Genomic DNA, 25,282 nt, shown 5'->3' on the forward strand with positions numbered 1-25,282 from the left:
AGCCGGATTTACAAACTGGTTTACAGACCAGCCTCCAAGGGTTGCCACTGGTGGTTATTAAAGTGGTATCAATGATCCCAAAGGTCTCAGCTCATGGGCCAAAAATGTTTAATAGTTTTATAGTTGTGACAATTATACAAAATCTGTGGTAAAGTTTGCTGCTGATAAAAAGTTGTTTCGCTAGCTGATAATGAAGACAGATAACAAGAGTCATTTAAATTGCTTTAATAAAAGATACCAGCCCAGAAGTATTTTAATGTAGTTAAATATTTAAGGTGATATTTGTTTAGAGGAAATAATGACATAAAATGTATTTATGGATTGGAGACCTGCATTCTGGTGAGGACCTAACAGTAACAGTGGATAACTAACCCAGCATAAAGTCTCAAACAATTCTGTACTTAAAGAAATAACGTAATCTCTGAACGTATATGGGGAGAGTATTGCATAAGGCAAGGGAATGACCCCATCCTTGTCCCCATACATAAGGCTGCTGGCAGCCTCAACACCTCAGCAGTCCACGCACCACACCTAATGGAACCCAGACACGATCGTGTGGCATTTACTGTCCCCAAGCTTCGCACCTCCTCAGCACAACCCACAGGTCTTGTTTCCCTTCTTCCCTCCTTGAGCCTGGTAAGTGCTCCTCATCCGCGGTGTCATCCCCTGCTGACTCCAGTCCTCCTCCAGCCCACTTGCTGGTGTTCTTCCTCTCCACAGCAACTGCAGGCTCCAAAAGGAAGCTGTTGAGTAGACGGAGCTTAGGAAGAGGAAAAAAATTGTGATGGCACTAAGGGCACCGTCTCACAGTAGCATGGGGAAGAGGAGGCAGAGCATCCCCACCATGCCAGCAGATGAAGTTTGGAGACGTAAACCCCCAAGCCCCACTAATTTCTTAAACCTAAGGATGTAAGCATCTTGTTGTAGAGGGCTATTTGTTGTCACTTTTTCTATGAATATATACATATATATTTACATAACATGAAAGGCTCAAGTGATATTCTGGGAACAGTTCACGTGCCTGTCACACACGGAGGGCTCAAGATGCTCGCCATGGTTTTGGACCATAGAATCATAGAATCATCTAGGTTGGAAGAGACCTTTAAGATCGAGTCCAACTATTAACCTAACACTGACAAAACCACCACTAACCCATGTCCCTCAGCACCACATCTACATGTCTTTTAAACACCTCCAGGGATGGTTATTCAACCACTTCCTTGCGCAGCCTGTTCCAATGCTTGATAACTCTTTCGGTGAAGAAATTTTTCCTAATATCCAATCTAAACCTCCCCTGGTGCAACTTGAGGCCATTTCCTCTTGTCCTATGGCCTGTTACTTGGGAGAAGAGACCGACCCCCACCTGGCTACACCCTCCTTTCAGGGAGCTGTAGAGAGCAAGAAGGTCTCCCCTCAGCCTCCTTTTCTCCAGGCTGAACACCCCCAGCTCCCTCACCCGCTCCTCATAAGGCTTGTGCTCCAGACCCCTCACCAGCTTCACTGCCCTTCTCTGGACACGCTCCAGCACCTCAATGTCTTTTTTGTAGTGAGGGGCCCAAAACTGGACACAGCCCTCGAGGTGGGGCCTCACCAGTGCCGAGCACAGGGAGGCGATCTCTCCCCTGGTCCCGCTGGCCACGCTATTTCTGGTACAGGCCAGGGGCACACCTCGTACGCTTTAGAGCATCTGGGGCACTTTGGGCAGCCCCTTTCCCCGACAGGCCCGCGACCAGCCGAGCGCCAACGGCCGCACAGATCCCCGCCACCGCCACCCCACCCCGGCAGCGGGAGAAGCCGGGGCCAGCGGTGACGCTTCCGCGTTACGCCCATGATGTCAGGGCGGCGGGAGGGGCCGGGGCGGGGCGGGGGAGGTGGTAAGATGGCGGCGGCGGCGGCCGGATGCGCGTCCCGCCGCCCGCCCCGCCCCGCCGCGCCACAGCCCTCCCCCGCCGCCGGCCGCCGGGCCATGTAAGACGGGGCGGCGCGGGCCACCTTCCCCCCGCGCAGTCGCCCCCCCCTTCAGCCGGCGGGCGCCATGGAGGACGTCGGCTCGGGCGTGAGCGCGGACGCGGAGGTGCGGAAGCTGCAGGAGCTGGTGAAGAAGCTGGAGAAGCAGAACGAGCAGCTCCGTAGCCGCCACGGCGCCCTGCCCGCCGCCGCCGCCCCCGCCAGCCCCAAGCGCCTGCTGGGTGGCGGGCCCTCCCCGTCCCCCCCCGCCGCCGCCGCCTCCCCGCCCGACGGCCGCTGCCTCAGCCCCAGGGCCGCCGCCCGGCGGCCGCCCCCCTCCGAGGAGCCCGGCGGCGGCGCTGCCGGTGAGGGGGGCAACGGCCTCCTGGACGACGCGGCGCTGGTCAGGCCGGAGGAGCTGGAGCGGTTGGCCGGCTGCGAGGAGGACGAGACCGGCTGGTGAGGAGGCGGCCGGGGCTGGGGTGTGTGTGGGGTCTCCCCCTTCTCTCCGTCCTCCCCCCTCCCCGGGGAGGAAGGGGCCGCGCCCGGCCCTGCGCCCGGTGTCGGAGCGGGTCTGGGGGCTTTGTGTGGAGGGGCGGCCTCGCCCTCCGGGGCTGGGTGAAGGGATTAGCTCTCCAGGGCGTCCCGGAGCCTGCGGGGGAAGGGTGTTTGGGTTTCTCCTGCACATCCCATGGCGCCTCCCTGGGGGCCCGCCGCGCTGTGCGGGGAGGGGATTGCGCGGGGTCACTTGGAGGCCGGAGCAGGCGCCAGTTCCGCCGCAGGATCCACTGTCAGTGTTTGCACGAGTTCAAGAAGGTGTGGAGGCGTTGGGGAAACCTGTGGAAATTTGCTGGGGTAGCGCAGAATTCGCCCGCAGGTACTGTTGTACTTCTCCAGACGTGCATCGAGGGTGTTTTAAGCCTCGACTTCTTTCAGCTGTGAAGGCAGCACATGTAACATACTCCTTCATCTCATAAATGCTTTGTCTTAGGTGTCTTCATTTATTGCTAACGATGTAAGACCATGGTTTACCTTAGGTGGTTCCTCTCTTTTTAAATGGACTGCTTGCCCCGCTGCTACAGCAGAAACATCTGCAGGTGGCCGTTCACCTTGTCTTTATTATGTTTAGATGAGCTTCTGCTGAGAAACAAGAGGGTTTGCTCTCTGTTAACATCACGCTGTTCTCCAGCTGTCTTTTTGAAGTTTCCTGTGACACTAGTTGAGCATTAGAGCTGCAGGAGAAATAGTGGGGAGGAGCACATTGTCAACAGAGAAACACAAGGGAAAGCGTGTACAGGGAGTAAAAGCATAACCAGCCTGACTTGGGTCAGGACTGGTTGTAGGTTCATCTACAAAGGTCTTTTTTGGGAGCAAACAGACAGACAAATTTAAAAAACAAACAAATAAAAATGCCTTTCAGAGTTAGGAACACCTTTGAAAACGCTGGAATGATTCCATGCATGAGTAATGTTTTAGTTGCTTAGGGAGGAGACAGTGTGTGCGCTTCCTCAGAGAAGTCATTTGCCTGACATCCAGCCTGATCCACTGGAGAAGTATGAGAGCATAAGTTTATTCTCATCCAACATGCGCTTACTAAATTAACACAAGTCATCATCTTCCAGATGATGAGTCTCTGCAAGGCAGCTACTCTTATTTCTCAGTTTTTGCCTTGTAGTCTACTGGCTTATAGCACTTGAGGGAAGTGGAATATACTAATTTGCACAGTAAGTTTGGAGAGGGATGGCCAAATTTGTGAATGTCATGAATTCTAGTCCGAATAGATGTTATCATTTTATGTATTAATCCTAAATTATGGGCAACATAATGCATCTTTTGGTGAAAGTTTATGTCACAACAGGTCATATGGTGACAGTGGTGGCATAAATGCTTTGTGTTTTTGTTTATGCAGTTCTGGACACTCATGGGCAGGTGGCATAGTTCACTGAGTGCTGCTCTGGCTGGTGTCAGGTGTTTGGCATGCTACTTAAGCTGCCTGTTATTGTGGCTTCAGTCATGTTTCTCAGCAAGTTCTAGTCCTGAAAAGGCAACAAAACTTATGTGCAGTCTGATATGTGTCTTAATTCCTCTGCTAATCTTTTAGCAACTAATAATACTAATTTTTGATTTCAGACATGGGACAATGACTGAGACACAGAAGTGTACACCTAGAAAAGAGCAGTTGTTAAAATTTACTTACTGTCATACATACCAAGAAATATGGCTGTGTAATTAAAAAAGTCTCTTCATGCTGTAGTTTAATATGGACTTAATGGTAAATGTCGTTTGGATAGATTGATGATTTTTTTTTTCCAAACTGTTCTATAAAAATGGAAATGGAACTGCAGTAATTTCTGAACACCATTTAATTCAACTGTTGAGGCACTAAATACTCTAAAACCATTTTTTTTCTTATGAAGGTAGGATGACTTTATATTTCTGTGTTTGATGAATGGAGGTTATTGCTCTAAATGAAGTTGGAAATTTTCAGAGGGGTGGTGGAGCAATCAAAAAGAAACAACCCTGTGAAAATAGGAGGGATGGTGTGAATAAGTGGATTTCTCTTAAACTGTTTCATAAAGAGCCTGCTCTTAAGGCCTTGGTTATGTGAGGTCACTCAAAAAGTGATTGAATCAACTCGAAGGATGAATGTACTCGATGAAATTTAAACCTCATGTGAACTCTTTCAAGTTCAAATGGATTTGGATCACTACTGCTTAACCCAAAATCCCATCTAAACTATGCGATTATACCACTGTAGAAATGAAAGACCACTTACCAGCTGAGGAATCCTCACGTGGAAACAAACTAGATTTAAATCATAGTTAGTGCATAAAAGATTTATTCATCTTGCTTGTTTTGATTGTCTGCATAGAAAAGCCTAGATTTGCCTTTACTTTTGATTTCAGAAGGACCTTGCTGTGGGAGATAATAGATGATGAAGGGTGCTGGTTATATTTGTTCTTCTCTCTGCTTTGTGTGATACCACCATTTTTTCGGCCCATGTATTCATATACCCCATTATGAAATTGTCCACAGCCTTGTAATGGCAGAAGAAATAGTTTTCTTCACTGCTAAAATTACATTGTTTTACATTTAGCGCTCACATGAAATTAGTGCCTGTGAAGTTTGGCAATGAATTTAAGATGGCACAATTTATACTGTGACTAAAATCGATACTGGAATGTGCATGTGTTTTTTCTTAAATTTACATTTCAGAGTTGATCAGCTCAATTTTGGGTTATAATTCTTTAAATGCTTTTAGATAAGTCTACATAGGACAGAAGTGTAAAGTGAAAAATGAAAGGAGAAGGTAGTACTAGCCTAAATTACTAACAAGTGAAAAAAACCTCTGATACTGCTGCTTTAGTAGAAGCATTAGCTATTAAAACAGCCTTACAGTATAGTGAACTTTGGGACTGTTTATATGTTTGCTTGTTTGTTTTTCTTTGCTGTGGTTAGTTAAATCCAGATATGTTTTGTTTTAAACAGTTTAGCACATGAGAGAATTGTCAAATCATGTGGTAAATTACTAAAAATATTTCACTTAATTTAGGTTGAGTTTCTTGGCCATATGCTTCTGAATCCTGGTTAATATGCAGAAACTGTCTTCATAATTGGGCACTGAAGGTTGCAAATAGGTACATATGCGTGTGCACCCAGTACTGAGCTGTTCCTTGTCCCATGGGGACTTTGCTTTAGGCCTGATAATTACTTCCTCAAGAAGGTACCAGTGACTTTGGTAATTTATTCTGTGGGTGTTCCTATTTAGCTGTTCTTGAACCAGTTTGGATCAAACTTAAGTTTTTTCAGATTTCAATCTGAACAGGTGCTTTTTTATTAAGTAATTAAAAAGTCAAAAGGGCAGGAAGGGGTACCAGAGTGGAGAAGTCTTCAGAGAGGCAGGATGGGGTGCACAGCTCCTTGCCTGACTCGCTGGGTAAGCTTGGGTGTGGATGTGAAGCACATTTGTGACAACTTGGTAACAGTACACTTACTATGCTTCTTTTTAAAAGTGAGCTGTCTCAAATTTATTGCAGGGTAAGTGTGCACACGTGGGCAATTACTGTGATTAGTTAATGTGCTGTGAATCCACTGTAACTTGCTTTGTGGTAACTTGTTGCACAGTCACTTACCTAAGCTCTCTGAGATGCTTTCTTTTAAATGTCAGCAAAACATACAGTGCTCTTTTTCTTCAAAATTTACATGCAGTATGTGCATAAAAGAGTATAGAGCTTGCAGAGTATCTATTTTGAATGTGTAATTGCTCAGCAAACTTGAGAACAGTTGTGTCCTCTTTAAATGACAGTGGCCTAGCACTTACCAATGTTTTCATGTTGCTGCAATCTAAAGTCTCCTTGGTGGGGCTGAAATAGCTAACAGCTGGCTGGCTTCATTTACAAACAAAAGGCAGTTACTGTGTGTATAAAGTGAAATTATTGGTGGGTTGTTTATATTAACCTTAATAGTTCAAAGTAATTGGTGCTTTTGAAGACCTTTTGTATATCCTGTTTAGTTAAAATGGAAGGCAAACACTTTTACTGTTATATGCACTCTCATTCAGCGCTATTTCTATTAAATTGTCACCTGTTTTTAACAGTTTACATTCTGTTTTAGCCATCCATTGCAGTTAATTGGCTAAGTGGCTGTTTTGAGACACAGATGATAAACATGATTGTCACCTGTAATGATTGTCTTCCATCTCATATTGCTTAATGTCCCTTGAGTGCTAACTTTGTTTTGGAACCCTGAAGTTTGCCATAGTGAGTGAGTAAAGTGTAGGATAAGTGTTTTAGGATAGAGCTGCACCTGAATGAAATTCCATGGCTGAAATTACATTGCAGCATTTCCTCTTCAACTGCTAAATTTTCATTGTATTAATGTGGTTTATGCCTCTTGGAAACTGTACAGGTTTTGATCAGTTCCTACCTTGTGACCTAAGTAAAAAAGAAATAGATGCTTTTCATTTTGTGGCAGACTAAATGTCAGTCTGATTAAATCAGTTATTGTTTTTTAACCAAATTCAGATAATATCTTCTCAAACTAGGAAGATCATGTGAAAAGAAGCATGTGGGAGAACTAAGGACTACAGAAGTTACTAGTTTATCAAATGAAACAACTGGTAACATCAAATAATATTCCATTTGACTAATATCTTTGAGATATCCATGTTTGTTGTGAAACAGATGTTTGAGGATGGGAGGAAGAATCCTGAGGAAGAACTTTTTTCTGTTTCTTACTACTTGTGTGATATTTATGACCTTTAAACCTGCTTGATATTTGGATGTCATGAAAGCTTCAATACAAATTTCCTTTATTGTTTTAATGGTATTCCTGAAACTTATTTAAATTTACTTAATTGTGTTTTGTTTAGGCGTGATTCACATTTCTACTTCTTGTAGGTGTTGGTAGAGCTCTCAAGCCTAGTCATTAAGCAGAATTTTATGTTGGAATACATTTAATAGGACACAACTTTTCAAACTTTCTCTATTCCATGTAAGTATCAACAATCCCATGTTAGAGCACATAGGCTCTAACAAATTTCTTCTGAAACAGTGGAGAGTTGTATGGAGTTTGTATGACAGTTCTAGGGAAGGTACGTGGTGGTGTTAGGAGTCTTCCAAGCTTTTGAAGGCCCCGTTTCCCGTTCTACAACATCTCTTCAGACAGCAACAGGTTATTTTGAGATGAGGAAATGAATAATGGCTATAATTTCCAGCGGCTAGCCAGGGCATAGCTAACTATCTGTAATAGTTGGTGACAGCAAGATAGTTGTGTTCCCAATTGCACTTTGCAACCTCTCTCAATACTCTCAATTCTACTTGAAAATCACATCATGTAGTTGAGATGTACCACTTTAATATGAAGGTTTAATGAGATCGTCAGAGCACTTTTGTAGTATTCATATCCATATTTTTGAGAGACCTGGAGTTTCCTGTAACTCATGCATCTCATGGAACTAGAAGCATTAGTTAAGTACACCAGCCAATTAGTAATTACAGGCTAAGCAGTGTGTCTCAGTCAGTTACAACTGCAAGATAGGAACTTTGCAGGGGTGGGGTAGGAGGAAAGAGGAAACCTGTGGGCCAGATATCTGCGGGGTTGTCACTTGGGGTTTGGATTTTTTTTCTTTACATCCAGAGATTCTTTTCAGATCTTTACCTGTAGCTGTTTATTCAAAATCCATCTTATTTTAACTTATTTAAATTGCTCTAAATAGGATCTCCTGAAAGTTTTAGATTGATCTAAGTGGGTTTAGATTGACACTGCATTCTAAATTGTCTATTTCCAAGATTGTCCAGTATTCTTGTCTTCTAATGTATTTATTTTTAGTAGCTTTTTCTTTTGGGATTTCCCTCCTGTATTTTGGGGGAATTTCTTAATGATCTGGCCTTAGAATTCTGTTTTTCTTTTGCATCTTCTCTTCAGGTTACTTTCAGAATTCTGCTTTTGTCTGCGACATTTTGTCTGCTCTCATGTTTCAGTCACTCTATTGTACCTGCCAGTTTTCCCTTAAAGCCAATGTGGCTAAAATAAATGAGCTTTAACTCAAGTTCCTTCCACTTGCCATCTTCTTTCTAATTCAGATCTGTGACTTCATGTTCATCTGCATGTTTTTCCTTCCACTCTTGCACTGGAGCAGTAGAATGATTTTGCTACAAAAAGCCGCCTCCTTTCTTCTTAATTAGAATCTTGGCTTCTGATTTCATGCCTGTGGCAATCAGCCTCTTGTATTTTAATGTGCTGGGAGGTGTTCCTCAGGTGAGGTAATCCCTATGCAGATATTCCATTCCTACCTCAGTGTTGTGTCCTTTCTTCAAAGCCTCTTCTGACTCGGCTCTGTCACAGTGCAACATGCTACAGCTTGCCCCATGGGTTTGACGTTATCATCTGAGCTTGCAGTGACAGTAGTCTTTCCACAAAAGCTCTGCCCTTTTTGTGCTGCGTCTTTCTGGAATTAATCAGTAGAGCCCTTGGCTGCTTTGAACTTCAGATTGGCGCTGCTGTGGCATAGTTGACTAGTGACAGCTGAAGGAAGGGAATATTACCGTGTGCAGCAGAATCATAGCATCTGGACTTCTTAATGCTGTTTCAAAATAGATCAAAGCTTCTGGGCTTCTTTTTATATACTCTTTTCTTTTACTTGACCTCGTGTCACTGAATTGTAGAGTCTTTCCTGGCTTGTGGAGAAATTGGTGTGTAGGTTTCTGGTGTGTTAACATTTGTAGTAGGGGTGGTAGCTGTAAGCTGTCAGCTTCCTCAATCCTTTTCAACTTCCTGTTTTGCGAAAGTGATTTAGTAGTGTTTAAAGTTGTATGAAGTTGTACTGGTAATCTTCAGTCTTGAAGCTGCTGCGCTGCCAATCAGTGCTGTTGCATTCCTGTAGAATGCATTAACAGGTACAAATGGCAATGAGTCTCTTCTGGAAAGCTTTTCAGCTGAGGAGAACCTGCATCTTTTGGGTCTCACAGTAGTTTGACAAAGATCGCTTAGCTATATGAAATTATTTGTAGATGCTTCATAGTCTCCTTTCTGTTCCTTTTCACTTCCTGCTGTTGGGAAGAGAGGAAGAAGTAGTAGAAATATCACTCTGATTCTTAGCTGTGCCCTTGGTCTTATGTTTTTTAATCCAAATTAGGCAAAACAAATAGAATTAAATAAGTTTCAAAACTTGAGATTGTCTGTTCTTTGTCAGATGGGAAATTAAAATCACTGCTTTATAATAATGAGACTTTGTAATTGTATGATGTGCAAGAAACCATCCTGAAAGAGCCATTGTGTCGCTGCAGTGATGCAAATGTGTTTGTCCTGAGGAAGTGGAGTTGCATGAAATATGTATAATCTAAAGTTCTGTCTTTTCTTGAAATGTAAGGTGTGAAACAAAGGCTGTTAAACAGTTGACTGGAAAGAGGTGGGAGAATCTGCAATATGGGTTTGGTTAGAAAGGGAGGTGGAAAAGTGGGAGCTTTTCCCACTCAGCTCAGTGGGAGCTACTGAGCCTGGATTGCTTTAGTAAATAGACTACTAGTGAAACAAATGCAACAATTGGAAATTGCAAAAAGAATGTGTTGGAGCTTAAAATACCAGGTGCCATTTTGATTACAGTGGTCTTGTAGGTTTATTGAAGATACCCCTTTTGTGTGTCTTTCAAAGAGGATGTGCGCTTTAATTTCTTGCCTGTTATACTGGGTATTATTGTAAACACTTGAAATGTGTGTGGAACTTCTCAAACACAGCAAGGCATGCCAGCTATCCAGAGAGCTAGGAGTGAGTCTAGCCTGTACAGCACAGAAGTTGGTGTTGTTGCCTTTGACACTTTTCTATTGTGTAAACATATTTTAGGACAGAAAAGAGCACAAACAAATAAATGCTAAAAAGGCAGTACATTTGAAGTGTTAGAGAGCTAGTAAATGTCAAACATTACTTTTCACTGTATGCAGATAATCGCAGAAAGTACAACAATGTGTGTAATTGTTTACATGGAACTCTAAAAATTGAGTGATTCTTGTGCTTTCCAAGGATCTTCAGTGCTGTAAATATGCAATGGGCTCTTCGCTTTTCTTGTGGGCAGAGTGCCTGTGAAGATTGTAAGGATTTCCACAAAATCAATTTTAATGATACTGGCCAGAGCGTAAGCCACAGGGACTATAGTATGTGGCAGTGCCTATTTGCATTGTTACAAACAGATTTGGCTTTGTTGGAAAGCCTCTGGCAGCTAATAAAAATCCTCTCTCCTGCATTTGCAAACACAGTTTTCTAATCTTAGTGTTTATGAGTGAAGAGTGTTTCAGAGCATGCTCTAAACAAAGTGATCAGTGGTTTGGGTGAGATATTCCTGGTGGTTTTATAAGCATGCTTCTTGGGAACCTTTTGTAAGAAGTGACCTTAAGGGTAGTAATTAAAAAAAAAAAATCTTCTAAAGCTGTTTATAAAACAAACTGAGTTCAAGTTCTAGAATTACAGAGGAAGGATCAGCTAATAATCTCGTAATAGAGCTGTGGGAAATAACTTCTGTGTTGCTGATGTCATTGGCATAAATGAAACAAGAATTTTTGCTGTCTGTTTTGTATGGAAGCATAGCTGATTAGGCTGTCAAATGTTCCTAAGTTACAGTGTGTGGCATACAACCATATTCACTCAGAGCATGAAGTCTGTCATTACTCCTAGAAGAAATGCTCATTTAACCATTTCTGCATATGTGTAAGCTCTAGAGCTGTAGATCTTGCAATTCGTTGTTGTCTTTTGCTGAAGCACATTTCCAAAGAGAAGGCTTAAATATCCCTATTTTGCCTGTGTGAATGGTTATGACTTTTTCTTTGATCTCTTTCTTGAGGGAGGAGAAATTTTGAGCTAAATTTTGAGAGCCTTTAAACTGGAATACTTCTTTCTTCAGTCATGGAATGCTGATGTTAAAATAAATGGGTGGAGATGCTGACTGGCAAAGGCCTCAGCGTGTCCTGCAGAACAATACGATCTCATTGTTTCTCTCTAGTCTGTGTGTTATCTCTTGTCCCTCGTTTTTAATGCTTGCCTGTATACCCCTTCGGACGGAGATAGTCCCTTTGTTCAGTGTTCAAAGGAAAACTAAAAGATCAGGTGCTAGGATACAAATTATAAGTAAAAATAAGATGGTTATTGTTCAAGGCTGCTGAAATAGTAGATGTGTTCTGTGCACTTTAGCACTGTTCCTTGACTATTAAGATGCTTATCACTTGCTACATCTTTGTGTTTAGGAAAACAGCAGTTGCATATTGCATGGTGCTTTATTTCCTTCTTTCAGGTGAATGTTACTTAAATCTGAAAGGATTAATCCTGATTTGTACATTTGTATGACATAGTGAAATTGTCCATATACCTATGGCCAACCTAGTTGGTCACTAACATTAAGGACAACAAAAAAAGCTTTTATAAATACATCAACAGAAAGAGAGCCAAGGAGAATCTCCATCCCTTACTGGATGCGGTGGGGGAAGTTGCAACCAATGGCGAGGAGAAGGCTGAGATACTTAATGCCTTCTTTGCCTCAGTCTTCAGTAGTCAGACCAGCTACCCCTAGGGTGTTCAGCCTCCTGAGCTGGAAGATGAGGATGGAGAGCAGAACAACCCACCCATAATCCAGGAGGAAGTAGTCAATGATCTGCTTCTGCACCTGGACGTACATAAGTGTATGGGGCCAGATGGGGTTCACCCAAGAGTACTCAGGGAGCTGGCAGGAGAGCTCACCAAGCCTCTCTCCATCATTTATCAACAGTCTTGGTCAACAGGGGAGGTATGAGATGACTGGAGGGTGGCTAATGTGACGCCCATCTACAAGAAGGGTCGGAAGGAGGATCTGGGAAACTACAGGGCTGTCACCCTGACCTCGGTACCAGGAAAGATCATGGAGAGGATCATCTTGAGTGAGCTCTCGTGGCAAGTGCAGGGCAGCCAAGGGGTCAGGGCCAGCCAGCATGGGTTTAGGAAGGGGAGGTCCTGCTTAACCAACCTGATCTCTTTCTGTGACCATGTGACCCGCATTCTGGATGCAGGGAAGGCTGTGGATGTTGTCTATCTGGACTTTGGTAAGGCCTTTGACACTGTCCCCTACAGCATTCTCCTGGAGAAACTGGCGAATCATGGCATAGACAAGTGTACTCTTCACTGGGTAAAAAAACTGGCTGGATGGCCATGCCCAGAGAGTTGTGATTAATGGGGTGAAATCCTCTTGGCGGCCGGTCACCAGTGGTGTCCCTCAGGGCTCAGTTTTGGGGCCAGTTTTTTTTAATATCTTTATCGATGATCTGGATGAGGGGATTGAGTGCACCCTCAGTAAGTTTGCAGATGACACCAAACTAGGTGGGAGAGTTGATCTGCTTGAGGGTAGGAAGGCTCTACAGAGGGACCTGGACAGGCTGGATTGATGGGCCAAGGCCAACTGTATGAGGTTTAATAAGACCAAGTGCCAGGTCCTGCATTTCAGTCACAACAACCCCAAGCAATGCTACAGCTTGGGGAAGAGTGGCTGGAAAGCTGCCTGGCAGAAAAGGACCTGGGGATGCTGGTGGATGGCCAGCTTAATATGAGCCAGCAGTGTGCCCAGGTGGCCAAGAAGGCCAACATCATTCTGGCTTGCATCAGGAATAGCGTGGCCAGCAGGAGCAGGGAAGTGATTGTGCCTCTGTACTCAGCACTGGTGGGGCCTCACCTCGAGTACCGTGTTCAGTTCTGGGCCCTTCTGTACAAGAGGGACCTTGAAGTGCTGGAGTGTGTCCAGAGGAGAGCTACCAGGCTGGTGAGGGGTCTGGAGACCAGGTCATATGAGGAGAGGCTGAGGGAGCTGGGCATGTTTAGCTTGGAGAAGAGGAGGCTGAGGGGAGACCTCATTGCCCTCTACAACTACCTGAAAGGAGGTTGGAGAGAGGTGGGTGTTGGCCTCTTCTCCCAGGTGAATAATGACAGGACCAGAGGCAATGGTCTGAAGTTGCAGCAGGGGAGGTTTAGATTAGATATTAGGAAGAATTACTGTACTGAAAGAGCGGTCAGGCACTGGAACAGCCTGCCCAGGGAGGTGGTTGAGTCACCATCCCTAGAGGTATTTAAGAAATGTCTAGATGTGGCACTTCAGGGCATGCTCTAGTGGCAGAGATTGTTGGTTGTTTGGTTGGACTCGATCTCAAAGGTCCTTTCCAACCACGAAGATTCTATGATTCTATATTGGCTGGTATATCCCAGTGTAGCAATATAGGCATCACTTCTTGCCAGAAGTCCTTGGGTGGCCATATGTTATCAGTATTATCCTGTATCCGAAATAGTTAATTTAAAGGTAAAACTTGTGCTTTCTTTATATTGTGGGATTGTACTGTAGATATAGTAGAAAAATAGAAATAACATAGTATGTAGTATTTTGTTACATGCCTGATATTATGCTCATTTTGTCTGTCTTTATAGACTTTTTTCTCTCTCCTTTTCAGGCTATGTATGTCTCCAAAGAAGAAACTGACTCCAGTGCAAAAATGTGTCAGTCCATTAGTTTGGTGCAGGCAGGTATTGGATTACCCAAGTCCTGACATTGAATCTGCTAGAAAGTCGCTGACCCACAGGCTGGAACAGACAATGTTGGGTGAGTTCCTGCATACTGATACCCACTAGGTTATACATAGTTATTCTGAAATAGTCAGACTTAGCTGATAGGCAGTTGTGAGAGAAGAGGGTGAGATCCAGCAGATATGTCCTACTAAAGTTTTCATTATGATTTGCAAACAGTAATTCATTCTGCTCACTTTCTGGACTGTATGAATAAAGTGAAAGGAAGCATTAAGCCACAAGTCATGATTTCGGAGTTTTATACTATCTGCATAGTTACAATTTGGTCAGAAGTTTTCAGGAATGAATAATGTCCTTAACTTGGAGGTTTTCTTGTCTTATTTTAAAATAGACGCTTGTATTGAACTATAGTAATTGTTAGGTGCTTTTCAGTGTGTTACACAGAACTTAATTTTCTCCTAGATGAGCTATTTTATTTCATCTAAGGAAATGGAGGCTGAAGTTCTTGAATACTTTGGGAAGGTAGTATCGATTTCTTTTCCTCCCATCCTCAGTGACTTAAGATCTTGTCACAGTCAGATTAAAAAAAATCCAGAGTTCGTGATTCTTCCTCGATACAGATTAGTTGATTGTATTCAAAACTGGAGAAGGACTCAGCATTTGACCCTGTGAGGATGAAAGCCTGCATTCTCCACCCTTTTATTCCCAGCCTTTTTGATGTCAAACCAGCAGCAAAATGCTGAAGGCCTGGTTAGAATTCTCTGTCCATCTGTTTTCTTGCTTCGTTTTAATTTCTTTTTTAAAGCCTATTTTTATTTTTAAAAAAAGTTATACTGAGACATAGTTTTCTTTCTGGGTACTAATATCTATTCGCTCCCTGTATTTCTATCTTTTTGCAGTCTTGTGCCGTGTGTGATTTTTTTTTTTAAACTGTTATCTTCAGGAATTAGCAGAACAGCTGGACTTGAGCTAAGAATATGTGAACACACAGTTCCAGGAGTGTTCCCAACGACCAGCTCCGTTACAATCGTTATGCATAAACTTTGTGCTGATTTTATTTGACTGTAACTCTTTTTCCCCTCCTTGGATTCTTTTCTGGAGTAATTCAGTCTTTATTCTGGTTTGTACTAAAATCGTTCTTAATAAAACTTGAAAACATTGCTGGTAGATCACATGAAAAGTCCATTTCTTGTTCTTAATAAAAATCAAGGGCACAATAGTGAAAGTGCCTTCAGTACGGGTCACCTTTGATCTTCTCTATGCCTTGAGCTTTGTGTGTGCTGCCTTGATGAGTGTCTATTAAAAATTTTCCTGAACAGTTAACGTGATATATAGCTTGCTACAGGCAAAGACTGAAATTCTAAACAATAAAAGTACCCAGATCACAGGGATTTATTAATGATGATACAAGTTTGGGAATTTGAATACTAATGAGTATTTAGGTCTGGATAGCAGTTAGGTTAAACCATGAACAGAATGGTTCATGCTTAACCTTTCTTTTCAGAACTGAGTAGAGATCTTCCAAAAGTACCACAAATTCTGTTACCCTTAGGGTATCTTTAAAAATTCAGTCATAGTTGAAGCAGAGTGGCAGGAAGATTCCCCATGAAATGGACAAACTTGAAAGTTTGATCATTCAAATGATGTGTCTAGGCAACTTTACCTCTTTTTTTCCATAGATCTGAGAATCTGCTTCTGGCAGTGATACTTGCAAGAATGCTCCAATTCATCTATAGTATTAATAGGGGAAAATATTAGTGGTAGGAGAGCTGGGCACTATTACTGCTGGTTGGAGCATATTGCATGGAAAAATGAATTTGTAACAAAAAATAAAATTGTCTGTTAAAGCAACTGGCCTACTTACAGATATAGAGTAGCAGGAAGCTCCAGTGGAGAAGGCACGTTGTGCTGCTTGGAACCCCACAACTTCTGGAATATCTTGTGACTTGTATTTTACATAGTACTTGTACCTCGTGGACCTATCACTTAACCCATTACAAGTTACTGGTTCAGTTTGTCAATTTCAGTTACAGTCTCTGTGGATAAGGCTTTTCATACTATTGTTACATCAAGAATAATTCAGGAGAGAAAGGTTTTTTTGCCTTGACTATTTTCTCTTTGTCAGTTCCTGTTATGTCTTACCAATCTAATATCTTTTTGCTGTTTCTCAGTCTCAAATGCACTCTTGTATTTCACAATTTTACTCTTTTCCATTGTGTGATAATAAGGGAGGGAAGAGAGGCTTTCAGCTCCATGCTACTGTGGGCAGCTACTGAGAACACAGGATGCACAGTGCCTTTTTGCTACTTAAGTCAGGCTTAGAGTTGCAGAGCAAGTCCTATGCAGTGTCAGAAGCATGTTCAGACTAGAGGGAACCTTGGGTATGTTCTGGTGCAAAGACCTCTCGTAGCCATGTCTCAAGTCCCTTGTGAAAAAATGCAAGACTGCATTTCACATTGGCTGGAAACCATGGCTTCCTCGACAGGCTGGCCTAAAATCATGTTGGAGTAGAGCACACCAAGAAAGCAACTGCAGAAAAAGAGAAATACTAGTCTGAACAATTTCTGTAAGGGGTGCTTTCTTAAGACACAGTTGCACAGAATTAGGAAAGAGTAACTTTGGTCATATTGCAGTTTTTACCGAGGCAGCGTTTTTATTTAAATATTTGAAATCAAATGCATGGTCAGTAATAGCTGGTAGGAGAACTGTATGGCTGTGTGTGTAGAAACTGCCATGTTTTCCATGCTGAGTGAGTTTGACTTTTCAGTTAAGCATTGAGCTTGTTCAAAACCAACCATTATTTAGCTAACTCTGGTCTCAGTGACAGACTTTGCTAATGATTGTTTTTAATTACTATGAGCACTGCTAGAATTAATTTGTCATTTAATTATAACAAAAATAAATATCAGGTCTCTAGCATTTGGAGAAATTGCACCTGATTCACACAGTAGATCTTCTGAACCACCTAAACATGAGTTTTATGCACTCAAATTTTTCTCTTCTTATTTTCTAGAGCAAAAGAGAGATTCCACACCAATTTAACTAAATGTTGACTAAAATTGGATGCTGCATATTTTTTCTGAACGTTATAAAAGAAAGTATACATTAAAATAAAAATGTTGACCATTAACCCTCCCCTCTGGTGTTTTGAAAGCTGAAGTGTAATCTTTTGTAAACTACTGTTTCATCTAATATAGCATCACCTCAATGATGAAATGAGTTATCTGTCTTACTAGTGGTGTCTGACGTTCCTAATAATGACCATATCTCTAGTTGTTGTAAAAACAGTAATGTCTTCCTAAGTTACAGAAATCCCTGTTGGAAAAACTTTAGGAATTCTAGGCCAGAAAAAATGTTTGAATCAAGCTTTTTTTTCCTGGGGAAAAATACAGTCCTGAGGAAGGTAGAAGTTAAGGCTAACTAGGATGGAACCTGCTGTAAAGTGTTGTCACATAAAGTGTCATCATGAACCAGAGCATACTTTTTATATGTAACAAAAGTATGCTTGCTTTCATCTAAAGAAATCTTTATGTGATTGAATATTTTGTATCATTATGGATATGTACAAAAAGCCTGTTTTGAAGGTTATACAGTAGTATAATTGTTTTCTAAATTGTAGTTAATATTTTAAAATACTCCTCTGTGAAATAAGTACAAAATGAAGAACTGTTGTGCAGACTTACATTTTAGGTGTTTGTTGGGCTACTACCATTTTTGTCAAGAAGTGAAAAGTAAATTTTTTTGGCATGAAAACAAAGATTCAGTTGAAATAAATGCTTTGGGATTCCTATGTGAATGACAGAAGAACCTGCTATCAAACGAGTTGTCTCGTCAGAGTCAACCAGAGTGCAACCAGCTTGTAATTACTGGTTTTATTGACTGAGCTTTGTAATAAAATGGAGATTTCCCTTCTGACACTCAAAAATGAACTAGAGGTACCTCAAGAATACTTGCTAGAATTCATGGAATTCACTCATTGATGAAATTAGTGCATGTCATTTAAGACTTGTAGTGAAAGCTGGAATGTAAACTTTCTATCCTCTATCTGTAACTGTCTTTTTGCTCTAATTAAAACACTAGTAATATTACCTGGTTTAAACTACAGAAAGGATCTTTACATGAGGTGCAATTTAAGGAATCTGCTGCAAAGTCAACTTTCAATTTCTTCTACCTCTGTGCTGCATTCTGCCATCCTTTTGACAACTACTGAAAACTAGTTCCCTGATGCAATCAGTTAAAATACTCTAGATGTTATTAACCTAAATCCACTTTAGTAGGCTGGATAATAGTAGAGCCCCACCATTGTTTGTACTGAACAACTGAGGAGGTAGTGACCAAGAGCAAAGTGGCTGGGCGGAGGAGCTGAAGCAGGCTTTCAGGCAACTGTAGCCTCTTTTGGCTTCTTGTAATGTCAAAACAAACAAAAATCTTACACTGAATAAAAGGATTTTCAGTAAACAAATTAAGAGTTCAAGTCCTTCCATTGTTTTGTCCACTACTATCCATAGCCTGGTTATTACTGCATTAATTGAAGCCCTTTTTCAGTAACAGAAATGTCACACAATGTTCTTTGAATAGCTTAATTTTTTAATTTATGGGGGTTTTTTTGCACCGCTTGAGTGTATTGCCATACATTTGTGTGGCCTATTCTTGTCAGTTGATAATATATATGCATAGTTTCAATACTGGCGTGCCTGAAAGGGAGTTCAGTTTCTAGCAGCCAGGTGAGCTACAGCTTAATCTAATCTAGATTTACATATCATAAAGTTTGAGTATCCAGCTTTCAGTTTAACGTTTTGCAATTTAATTTGCCTTTTTTGTTAAAATACAGTTCTGTTTGGCATAAAATACTTTAAGCAATGAAGGAACTGATTCTACCAGAAGTGACTGAATTTCCTTTGGTTCCCACTTCTCCATTGAGGTTCCATTTTCTATTATATCAAAATAAAATGTGAATTTCTGAACAAAATAGTTATTTAAGTAACTATACAAATCATACACCTGACAACTAGGGGAACTGCAGTATACTGAAAAAGTTCACCGGTAGAATCATAGAATTGTTAGGGTTGGAAGGGACCTTAAAGATCATCTAGTTCCAGCCCCCTGCCATGGGCAGGGACACCTCCCGCTAGACCAGGCTGCTCAAAGCCCCATCCAGCCTGGCCTTGAACACCTCCAGGGATGCGGCTTCCACCACCACATTAAAATTCATATGAAAATACTTTAGTATTGAAATATTTACCATAAATAGAGAAAAGTGCCCTGTTTTAGATCTTTATAGTGTATGACGTTGAAGCCCATGGACATAAAAATCCCAAAGCATTAGAACATAAGGTGGACAGAAGGGAATAATTCTACGGTCAGTTTGCTTTATTGTGCCCAGGTTCGTGGTACCCAGAAGTACAAACGGAAGCATTTGCCATGCTTAATGGTTTTTCATTTTAGCATGTGCTTTGTGGGATTTTGTAGGGGGTATCCCTTAGTTCTGTGGTGCTGGTCTTAGGGTTACTGTTGAAATATTGGGTTACCTGTACAGGTCTGTGAATTTTGGAGAACTAGACTTCATGGTGTGCTCTGGTTTTTATGTAGCTGGGCATAGGATGTGTGTTAGCATAGCTTAGCTACTGCTGTCTTTTGAGTTGCTTCTCTCGTCCTTCCCAACACCTACATTGAATAAGTTGAAGAGGTCAGTTGTAGTGATCTTAGATCTGCTTTTTACAAGGAAAATACTTGTTGCTATCTTGTCTTGCCCTCTTTTCCCACTCTTTCCTCATCGTGGTTGTATCTAGGAGATGAAGTAGTCAGTTGAAAAACTCCCCGGTGACTGAAATGTTCCACTTGAACTGTACAGTAATTGAATCACAGTGAAGATATCATATAGCATTGCAGTCGTTTTTCATTGGTTCCTTCAGTATAATTTGTAATTTCCTCCTCTTCATACAGCTCTCAAGAGGCAGAGTTTGTATAGCAGCCCTTTCAGTGCGGTCAGTTACGCCAGCTCCTACAGTCCAAATACTAGTAGCCCCTACAGCAGTGGCTTCAACTCTCCCTCCTCAACACCAGTGAAATCTGCTTTAGTGAAACAGCTCATACCTCCTGGTACCTCAGGTACGTGTGTGTGTGAGTGTCTGGTCTCTCCCTTTCTTCTTCCTCCTCTTCCTTTCAAAAACCTGTGCTTAAATGGATTACACTTGCATTGAACTCGAGTAAGGAAGACACCAAAAACTTGTCAGTTTTTTGTAGGATGTTTGCATTGTGCAGTATTTAAGTTTTTTAGGAAAGGCTTTTTTACAGACTATCCTGCATGAGGTACATTTAAATGTTTTCTCTGGATGTCCATAAAAACACTGATGTGTATTGGCAGTTAGACTGAAACACACAGCATTAGTTCTGTGGAGTCCCAGTGTACCTAAATGGCTTCTGGAATTGTCCCTGTAATTGTCTGAGATGTAAGTTGCATAGTAGGCGTTCAAAGGTTAGGTGTTGGTAGTGGTGAAGTCTTTTCAGCTACCCTGTTATTTATGAACTGAAACATTTGGTATGTAATGTATCCATCAGTACTTCTGAGATGTGAACAATACAATCTAAGGAAGAAGTGTGTATTTTAATTAAAGGCATTCCATGAGGCTTCGTAAACGCTAACTTCTGGCAATGTTTTCCGACTTTATTCTGCACCATAGACACTTTGTTTGCATCAGAAAGATTAATGCCTGGAACATATCTGTACTCTAAAGCCAGAATATTGGCTAATTATATATACTTTAACTCAAGTTAGCTTGCAGGGAAGATGAAAAACATTGCATTGACAATCCAACTATCTGTAGTTCTCTGCGGAGTTGTAAAGACAAGCCTGTGCTGCGGTATATTCACCACAGCCATTACCCAGGTTTTGTTTTAATCTATGTAGCTCTACCCTGCATTGTGTGCTACAATGCTGTATCTGCCTGCAGGGCAGAGAGATGAAATGTAACTGGTAATGGGGTGTCAGCCAGAAGGCAGCAACCAGGAAGAATTTTTTCTGGTGTGTTATAATTTAGCAAAGGTGCGTACGCAGAACAGGCAGTATTTTCAGATAAACTATATTTTAAGCATTCCAAACTGAATAAATATTCATTGAATCAGCAAGTCCGTATTGTCAAGAAAGATACAGTCATATTTACATCGTGCAAGGTAGTGTGCAGAGAAGAGAGTGAAAGCACAAATGGGACAAGTACGTAGTTACTCCTTCTGTAAGAGCTGTGCAAACTTCATAGCAGTTGAAACTTGGTACAGGTAGACCAAATTATATGTCATTAATTTGTTTTGCCACCATTATAATGATTTGTAAAGTTGCTCATTTTTTGAAGGTAGTGGCTAAGCTCTGCTTGGGTAAATTATGTTTTCAGCCTGGGTTCACAATGAAATGTTTCAAATGGTCTGTCAGACTCAACGACAATGTCAGTCATAATCTGTTTTCAAATTGGTGGTTCTTTTAATAGGGAAGGAAATACAGCTTGCCTTTTTAACATATCTTATTACTTTATTTTCTTTCTGTAGGTCATCTTAAAAGTTCAGGGGAGAGAAATCCTCCGCTAAGTCCACAGTCCTCTCTGGACAGCGAATTAAGTGCATCAGAGATGGATGAAGACTCTATTGGGTCTAATTACAAGCTAAATGATGTTACAGATGTGCAAATTTTAGCGCGAATCCAGGAAGAAAGTAAGTATTTTCCATCCTGAAAATGAAGTGGGGCAGTTGATCTTTTTTTATTGAATAACTGCAGTAGCACTTGCTTAGCAGGAACGGCAAAGCGGTGTAGGTTCTACCATGGATGTACAAATGTAGTTCTCCCGAGAAGGCTGGTTAAGGACTTCTGCCTCCAGGACAAGGAAGGAAAGTTGCTGTACAGAAGTGTTCTTTAGGAACAATGGACAAAAGAAATGCTAAAGAGGGTATGAATTTGTAGCATATAGTATGTGGTAAACAGATGGCCATTAGACGGGACTACTGCCTGCCACCAGTCTTTTGAGGAGATACGTGCCTTCCTGACATAATCCAGTCTTGTTGACAGCAAAAAAATCATTTAAACCATGATTTAAATCACCAAAATGTAAAGTTAATATGGCAAAGAATAGTTATGAAAAGCACCTGTGTAGATGTCTCCCTTTTATTATAGGTTTAGTTGAGACTTTGTCTTTCTGTCCATCTGAGAGTGCAGAAAGTGATAGTAATTTCAGTTGTCTAAGTAGGTGGTCTCCAGACCTTTTTTACTGTGTATCAGTGAAAAAAGCCTCCAAATGCCCAATATATGTATTTTTTTATAAATTATATCCATGTACTACTCTACTAATATATTATGTACACAGAAATACAGGAATGTACATAAGAAAAAAATTAAAAGGATGAGATAAAGATTAAACAAATGCTATTTTAAAAATACTATTTTATTAGTAGTACAAAATTTTCTTCCTGCACCCCAGCGGATTGTTCTGCTTACCACCTGGGGTGCGTGTGCCCCACTTTGGAGACAGATCTAGTTTCTCTAGGGGTAGCTTATCCTATAGCTTTTTTGTTATGTTTACTAATATGTTGCAAGAGACATTTAATTGTGGGTGCTATAATTGTTACAGGCTGTTACATTATATCAAAATTAAGGTGTAGCCTGTGTTGCTAGTATCCAGCCTGGGAGAGGAGATGAACAAGTACACAACACACCTATACTGGTGATTGCTGTAGTTGGTAAAGAAATGAGCTTACCTACTTATTTCAAGACATTATCAGCTGATAGATAACTTTTTTTGCTACTAATCTGGAATTAGATTAATGTCTCAGACAAACTCAAATTTGGTTCACCTTAACTCCTTTTGAGTACGGGGTAGGTAGTCATATGCAGTGTCTCCAATTTGAACCATTTGTAGGCTGGAAGCAAGTAAAGGATGTTTTCATTGTTGCCAGGCCTCCGGCAAGAGTATGCAGCAAGTGCTTCTCGGCGTAGTTCTGGTTCTTCTTGCAATTCTACAAGGCGAGGCACATTCAGTGATCAGGAGCTGGATGCACAGAGTTTAGAAGATGAAGAAGATGGCACACATCACACAGTGCACCCTGCTGTTAACAGGTTCTCACCATCACCTCGCAGTTCTCCCTGGCCTTCACCTAAACAGTCTCCAAGGAATTCACCTCGCTCCCGATCGCCTGCTCGAAGCATAGAATACAGTAGAGTGTCACCCCAACCTATGATTAGCCGTTTACAGCAACCTCGTCTTTCGCTTCAAGGCCATCCTACAGATTTGCAGACTAGTAATGTCAAAAGTGAAGGTAAAAAGCTCTGTCTCAAATCTCAGATTCATTACACAAGTAGTTGTGTAGGCCCTGTAAAGGATTTTGGTCAGTGTGTAGTGCTAAAACTATATGCCTGTGTAACATCATGCTTTAATCTCAGCGTTGTTGAAGAAAAAGCAGAGCAAGCAAAGCTTAAGTTCTGCTGGGGAACTCTTGCAGTCAGGTGAGTTGATAGGCTCATATTTATTTTAGGTGTTATCCAGTCACTCTGGGTGTAATTGAGTTTTGTGGTGACCGAGTTCTATCTTTGACAGACAAATGCCCTAAAATACAGCAGAGCCCAAGGGAAACTATCATTCGCCAGTAGGGTTAGGCCTTGCAGATGACAGAATAAATGCAGGGAACGAACTGTGGTCAGATAAGAGTAATATGGCAAGTTATGCATGCTTGTAGCCTCTGAGAGAGCTGAATGCTTGCTTCTGGCAGTGCAGGACTCTGAACTCTTTGAGTATCCACAAGAAACTGCTTTAACTCGGCTGAAATTTCACAAGCATATTCCCATTTTAACAAATGTAGTTGTTATCTGGCAAATAAGATGTTAAATTCAGAAAGAATATACATTTAGATGTTAAGAATTCAGCTTGCTTTTTTCATATTCCAGGTAAGCTGGATGCAAAAGTCTGCAGTAGAGGTGGTGTAGAAATGCATTTTTAAACAGTTTATTTTCTGGGGTGTTTTTGTTGGTTTGTTTGTCCCCCCTCCCGTCAGTATAGCAGAGGTCTGTGCCACTTAGAGAATTTCATTGACTTAAGAAATTTTCTAATTTTTATGAGGAAAAACAGTGTGCTAGACTGGAGCTTTTAGGGAAGATGATCCTGCAAATTTAACTAGCTATTCAAGAATATCTTTGGAAGGGTTAGCTTAAGTCTCATCTAGTAATAGTGGTCTGGGGAAATTTTAGCTATATAGCAAAATGTACAACCAAAAAACTGATCAATTGTATTATGACTTGGTTGAGAATTCCTTTACCATTCTTTTCTGGGGTTTCATGAAAGTCTTAATGCATGCTAGATGAGCTGCTACAAAAATATCCCATGAGAGGCAAGGTACCAAAAGCTGGTATCCCACATACCAGAGGGATCAAAATAGAGCGTGTGATCATGTGTTTCTGAAACACTTCCAAGGAATTCTCTTGCAGTGGTTTTTGTGCGGTTGAACATTGCTTGGATATTCAGAGTTGATACAGCAGCAGCCAAAAAAAGTTGTTTGGGATTTTTTTTTTTCTCTAGAATGGTTAAAGGGAAATTTGGTTGACAGGGTTCAACAATGTACCCACTGCAGTGCAAAGCAATGCAAACTACTAAGTGCAGAAAGTACACTTGTAGGAATATTCTGCCTATGAAGACTCTTACTTTTGTTTTCATCTTCAGTGCTTGTGCATGGTTAGCGTACTTCTTTCCTGCATCCCTCTACAGAATCAGGTTGGCCACTCATCCTGACAAGGCATCTGCAGTCTTCTCTCCAAAGTATGTCATCAACCCAGCTCTGCGTGGGTTGGAGATAGACAGAACGTCATTAGACTCATGAAGTATTTAATGGCATCTTTCTGTATTCTGTAAGCAATGGTATAAATTTTAGAGGACCCTTGAAGACCCAGTATTAGCTGAATAGATAGTCAAGTCATATGTGAAAGATGAAGCATAACTGGACGCAATAATTTCGAATGCTGTGTATGAAGAGTTTCTTTCCAAGTGGGTGCCCGTTATTTGTTCTATAATGTGCTGATATGGGACTGGGTAGTCCCAAATAGTTACTCAAATAATTACTACGTGGTTTTAATCTTCAGACAAGCATTCTATATTATAAATAACTTTCTAGGTTCTGTGCAAAACTGCAAACTGGGTTTGCCTGTTCAATTTCTGTAACAGCAGAACAAAACCCAGAGAATCATAATCCAGATATGTTTCAATTTCAAAACACACTATGCTTGACTTTTTTCACCACAGGTGAAAAATGTACATTCGTGCTTTTTTTTATGTAAGTATTTTGTGTGTGA

The 25,282-nt window shown here is 41.3% G+C and overlaps 1 protein-coding gene across 2 annotated transcripts in view; it reads left to right on the forward strand.

Moving 5' to 3' along the window:
• Positions 1 to 1,853: 1,853 nt before the first annotated feature.
• Positions 1,854 to 25,282, forward strand: part of SLAIN2 (SLAIN motif family member 2) — a 38,437-nt gene continuing 15,008 nt past the window's right edge. For both annotated transcript variants that reach the window (XM_074588004.1, XM_074588005.1), the window contains exons 1-5: positions 1,854 to 2,406; positions 13,896 to 14,044; positions 19,912 to 20,076; positions 21,505 to 21,666; positions 22,903 to 23,262. In XM_074588004.1, the coding sequence (XP_074444105.1) occupies positions 2,036 to 2,406; positions 13,896 to 14,044; positions 19,912 to 20,076; positions 21,505 to 21,666; positions 22,903 to 23,262 (1,207 nt within the window). In that variant the 5' untranslated portion in view covers positions 1,854 to 2,035. The remainder of the gene's footprint in view (positions 2,407 to 13,895; positions 14,045 to 19,911; positions 20,077 to 21,504; positions 21,667 to 22,902; positions 23,263 to 25,282) is intronic.

Source organism: Larus michahellis, chromosome 5 (genome assembly GCF_964199755.1).
Source record: "Larus michahellis chromosome 5, bLarMic1.1, whole genome shotgun sequence".
In the NCBI taxonomy this organism is placed as follows: domain Eukaryota; kingdom Metazoa; phylum Chordata; class Aves; order Charadriiformes; family Laridae; genus Larus; species Larus michahellis.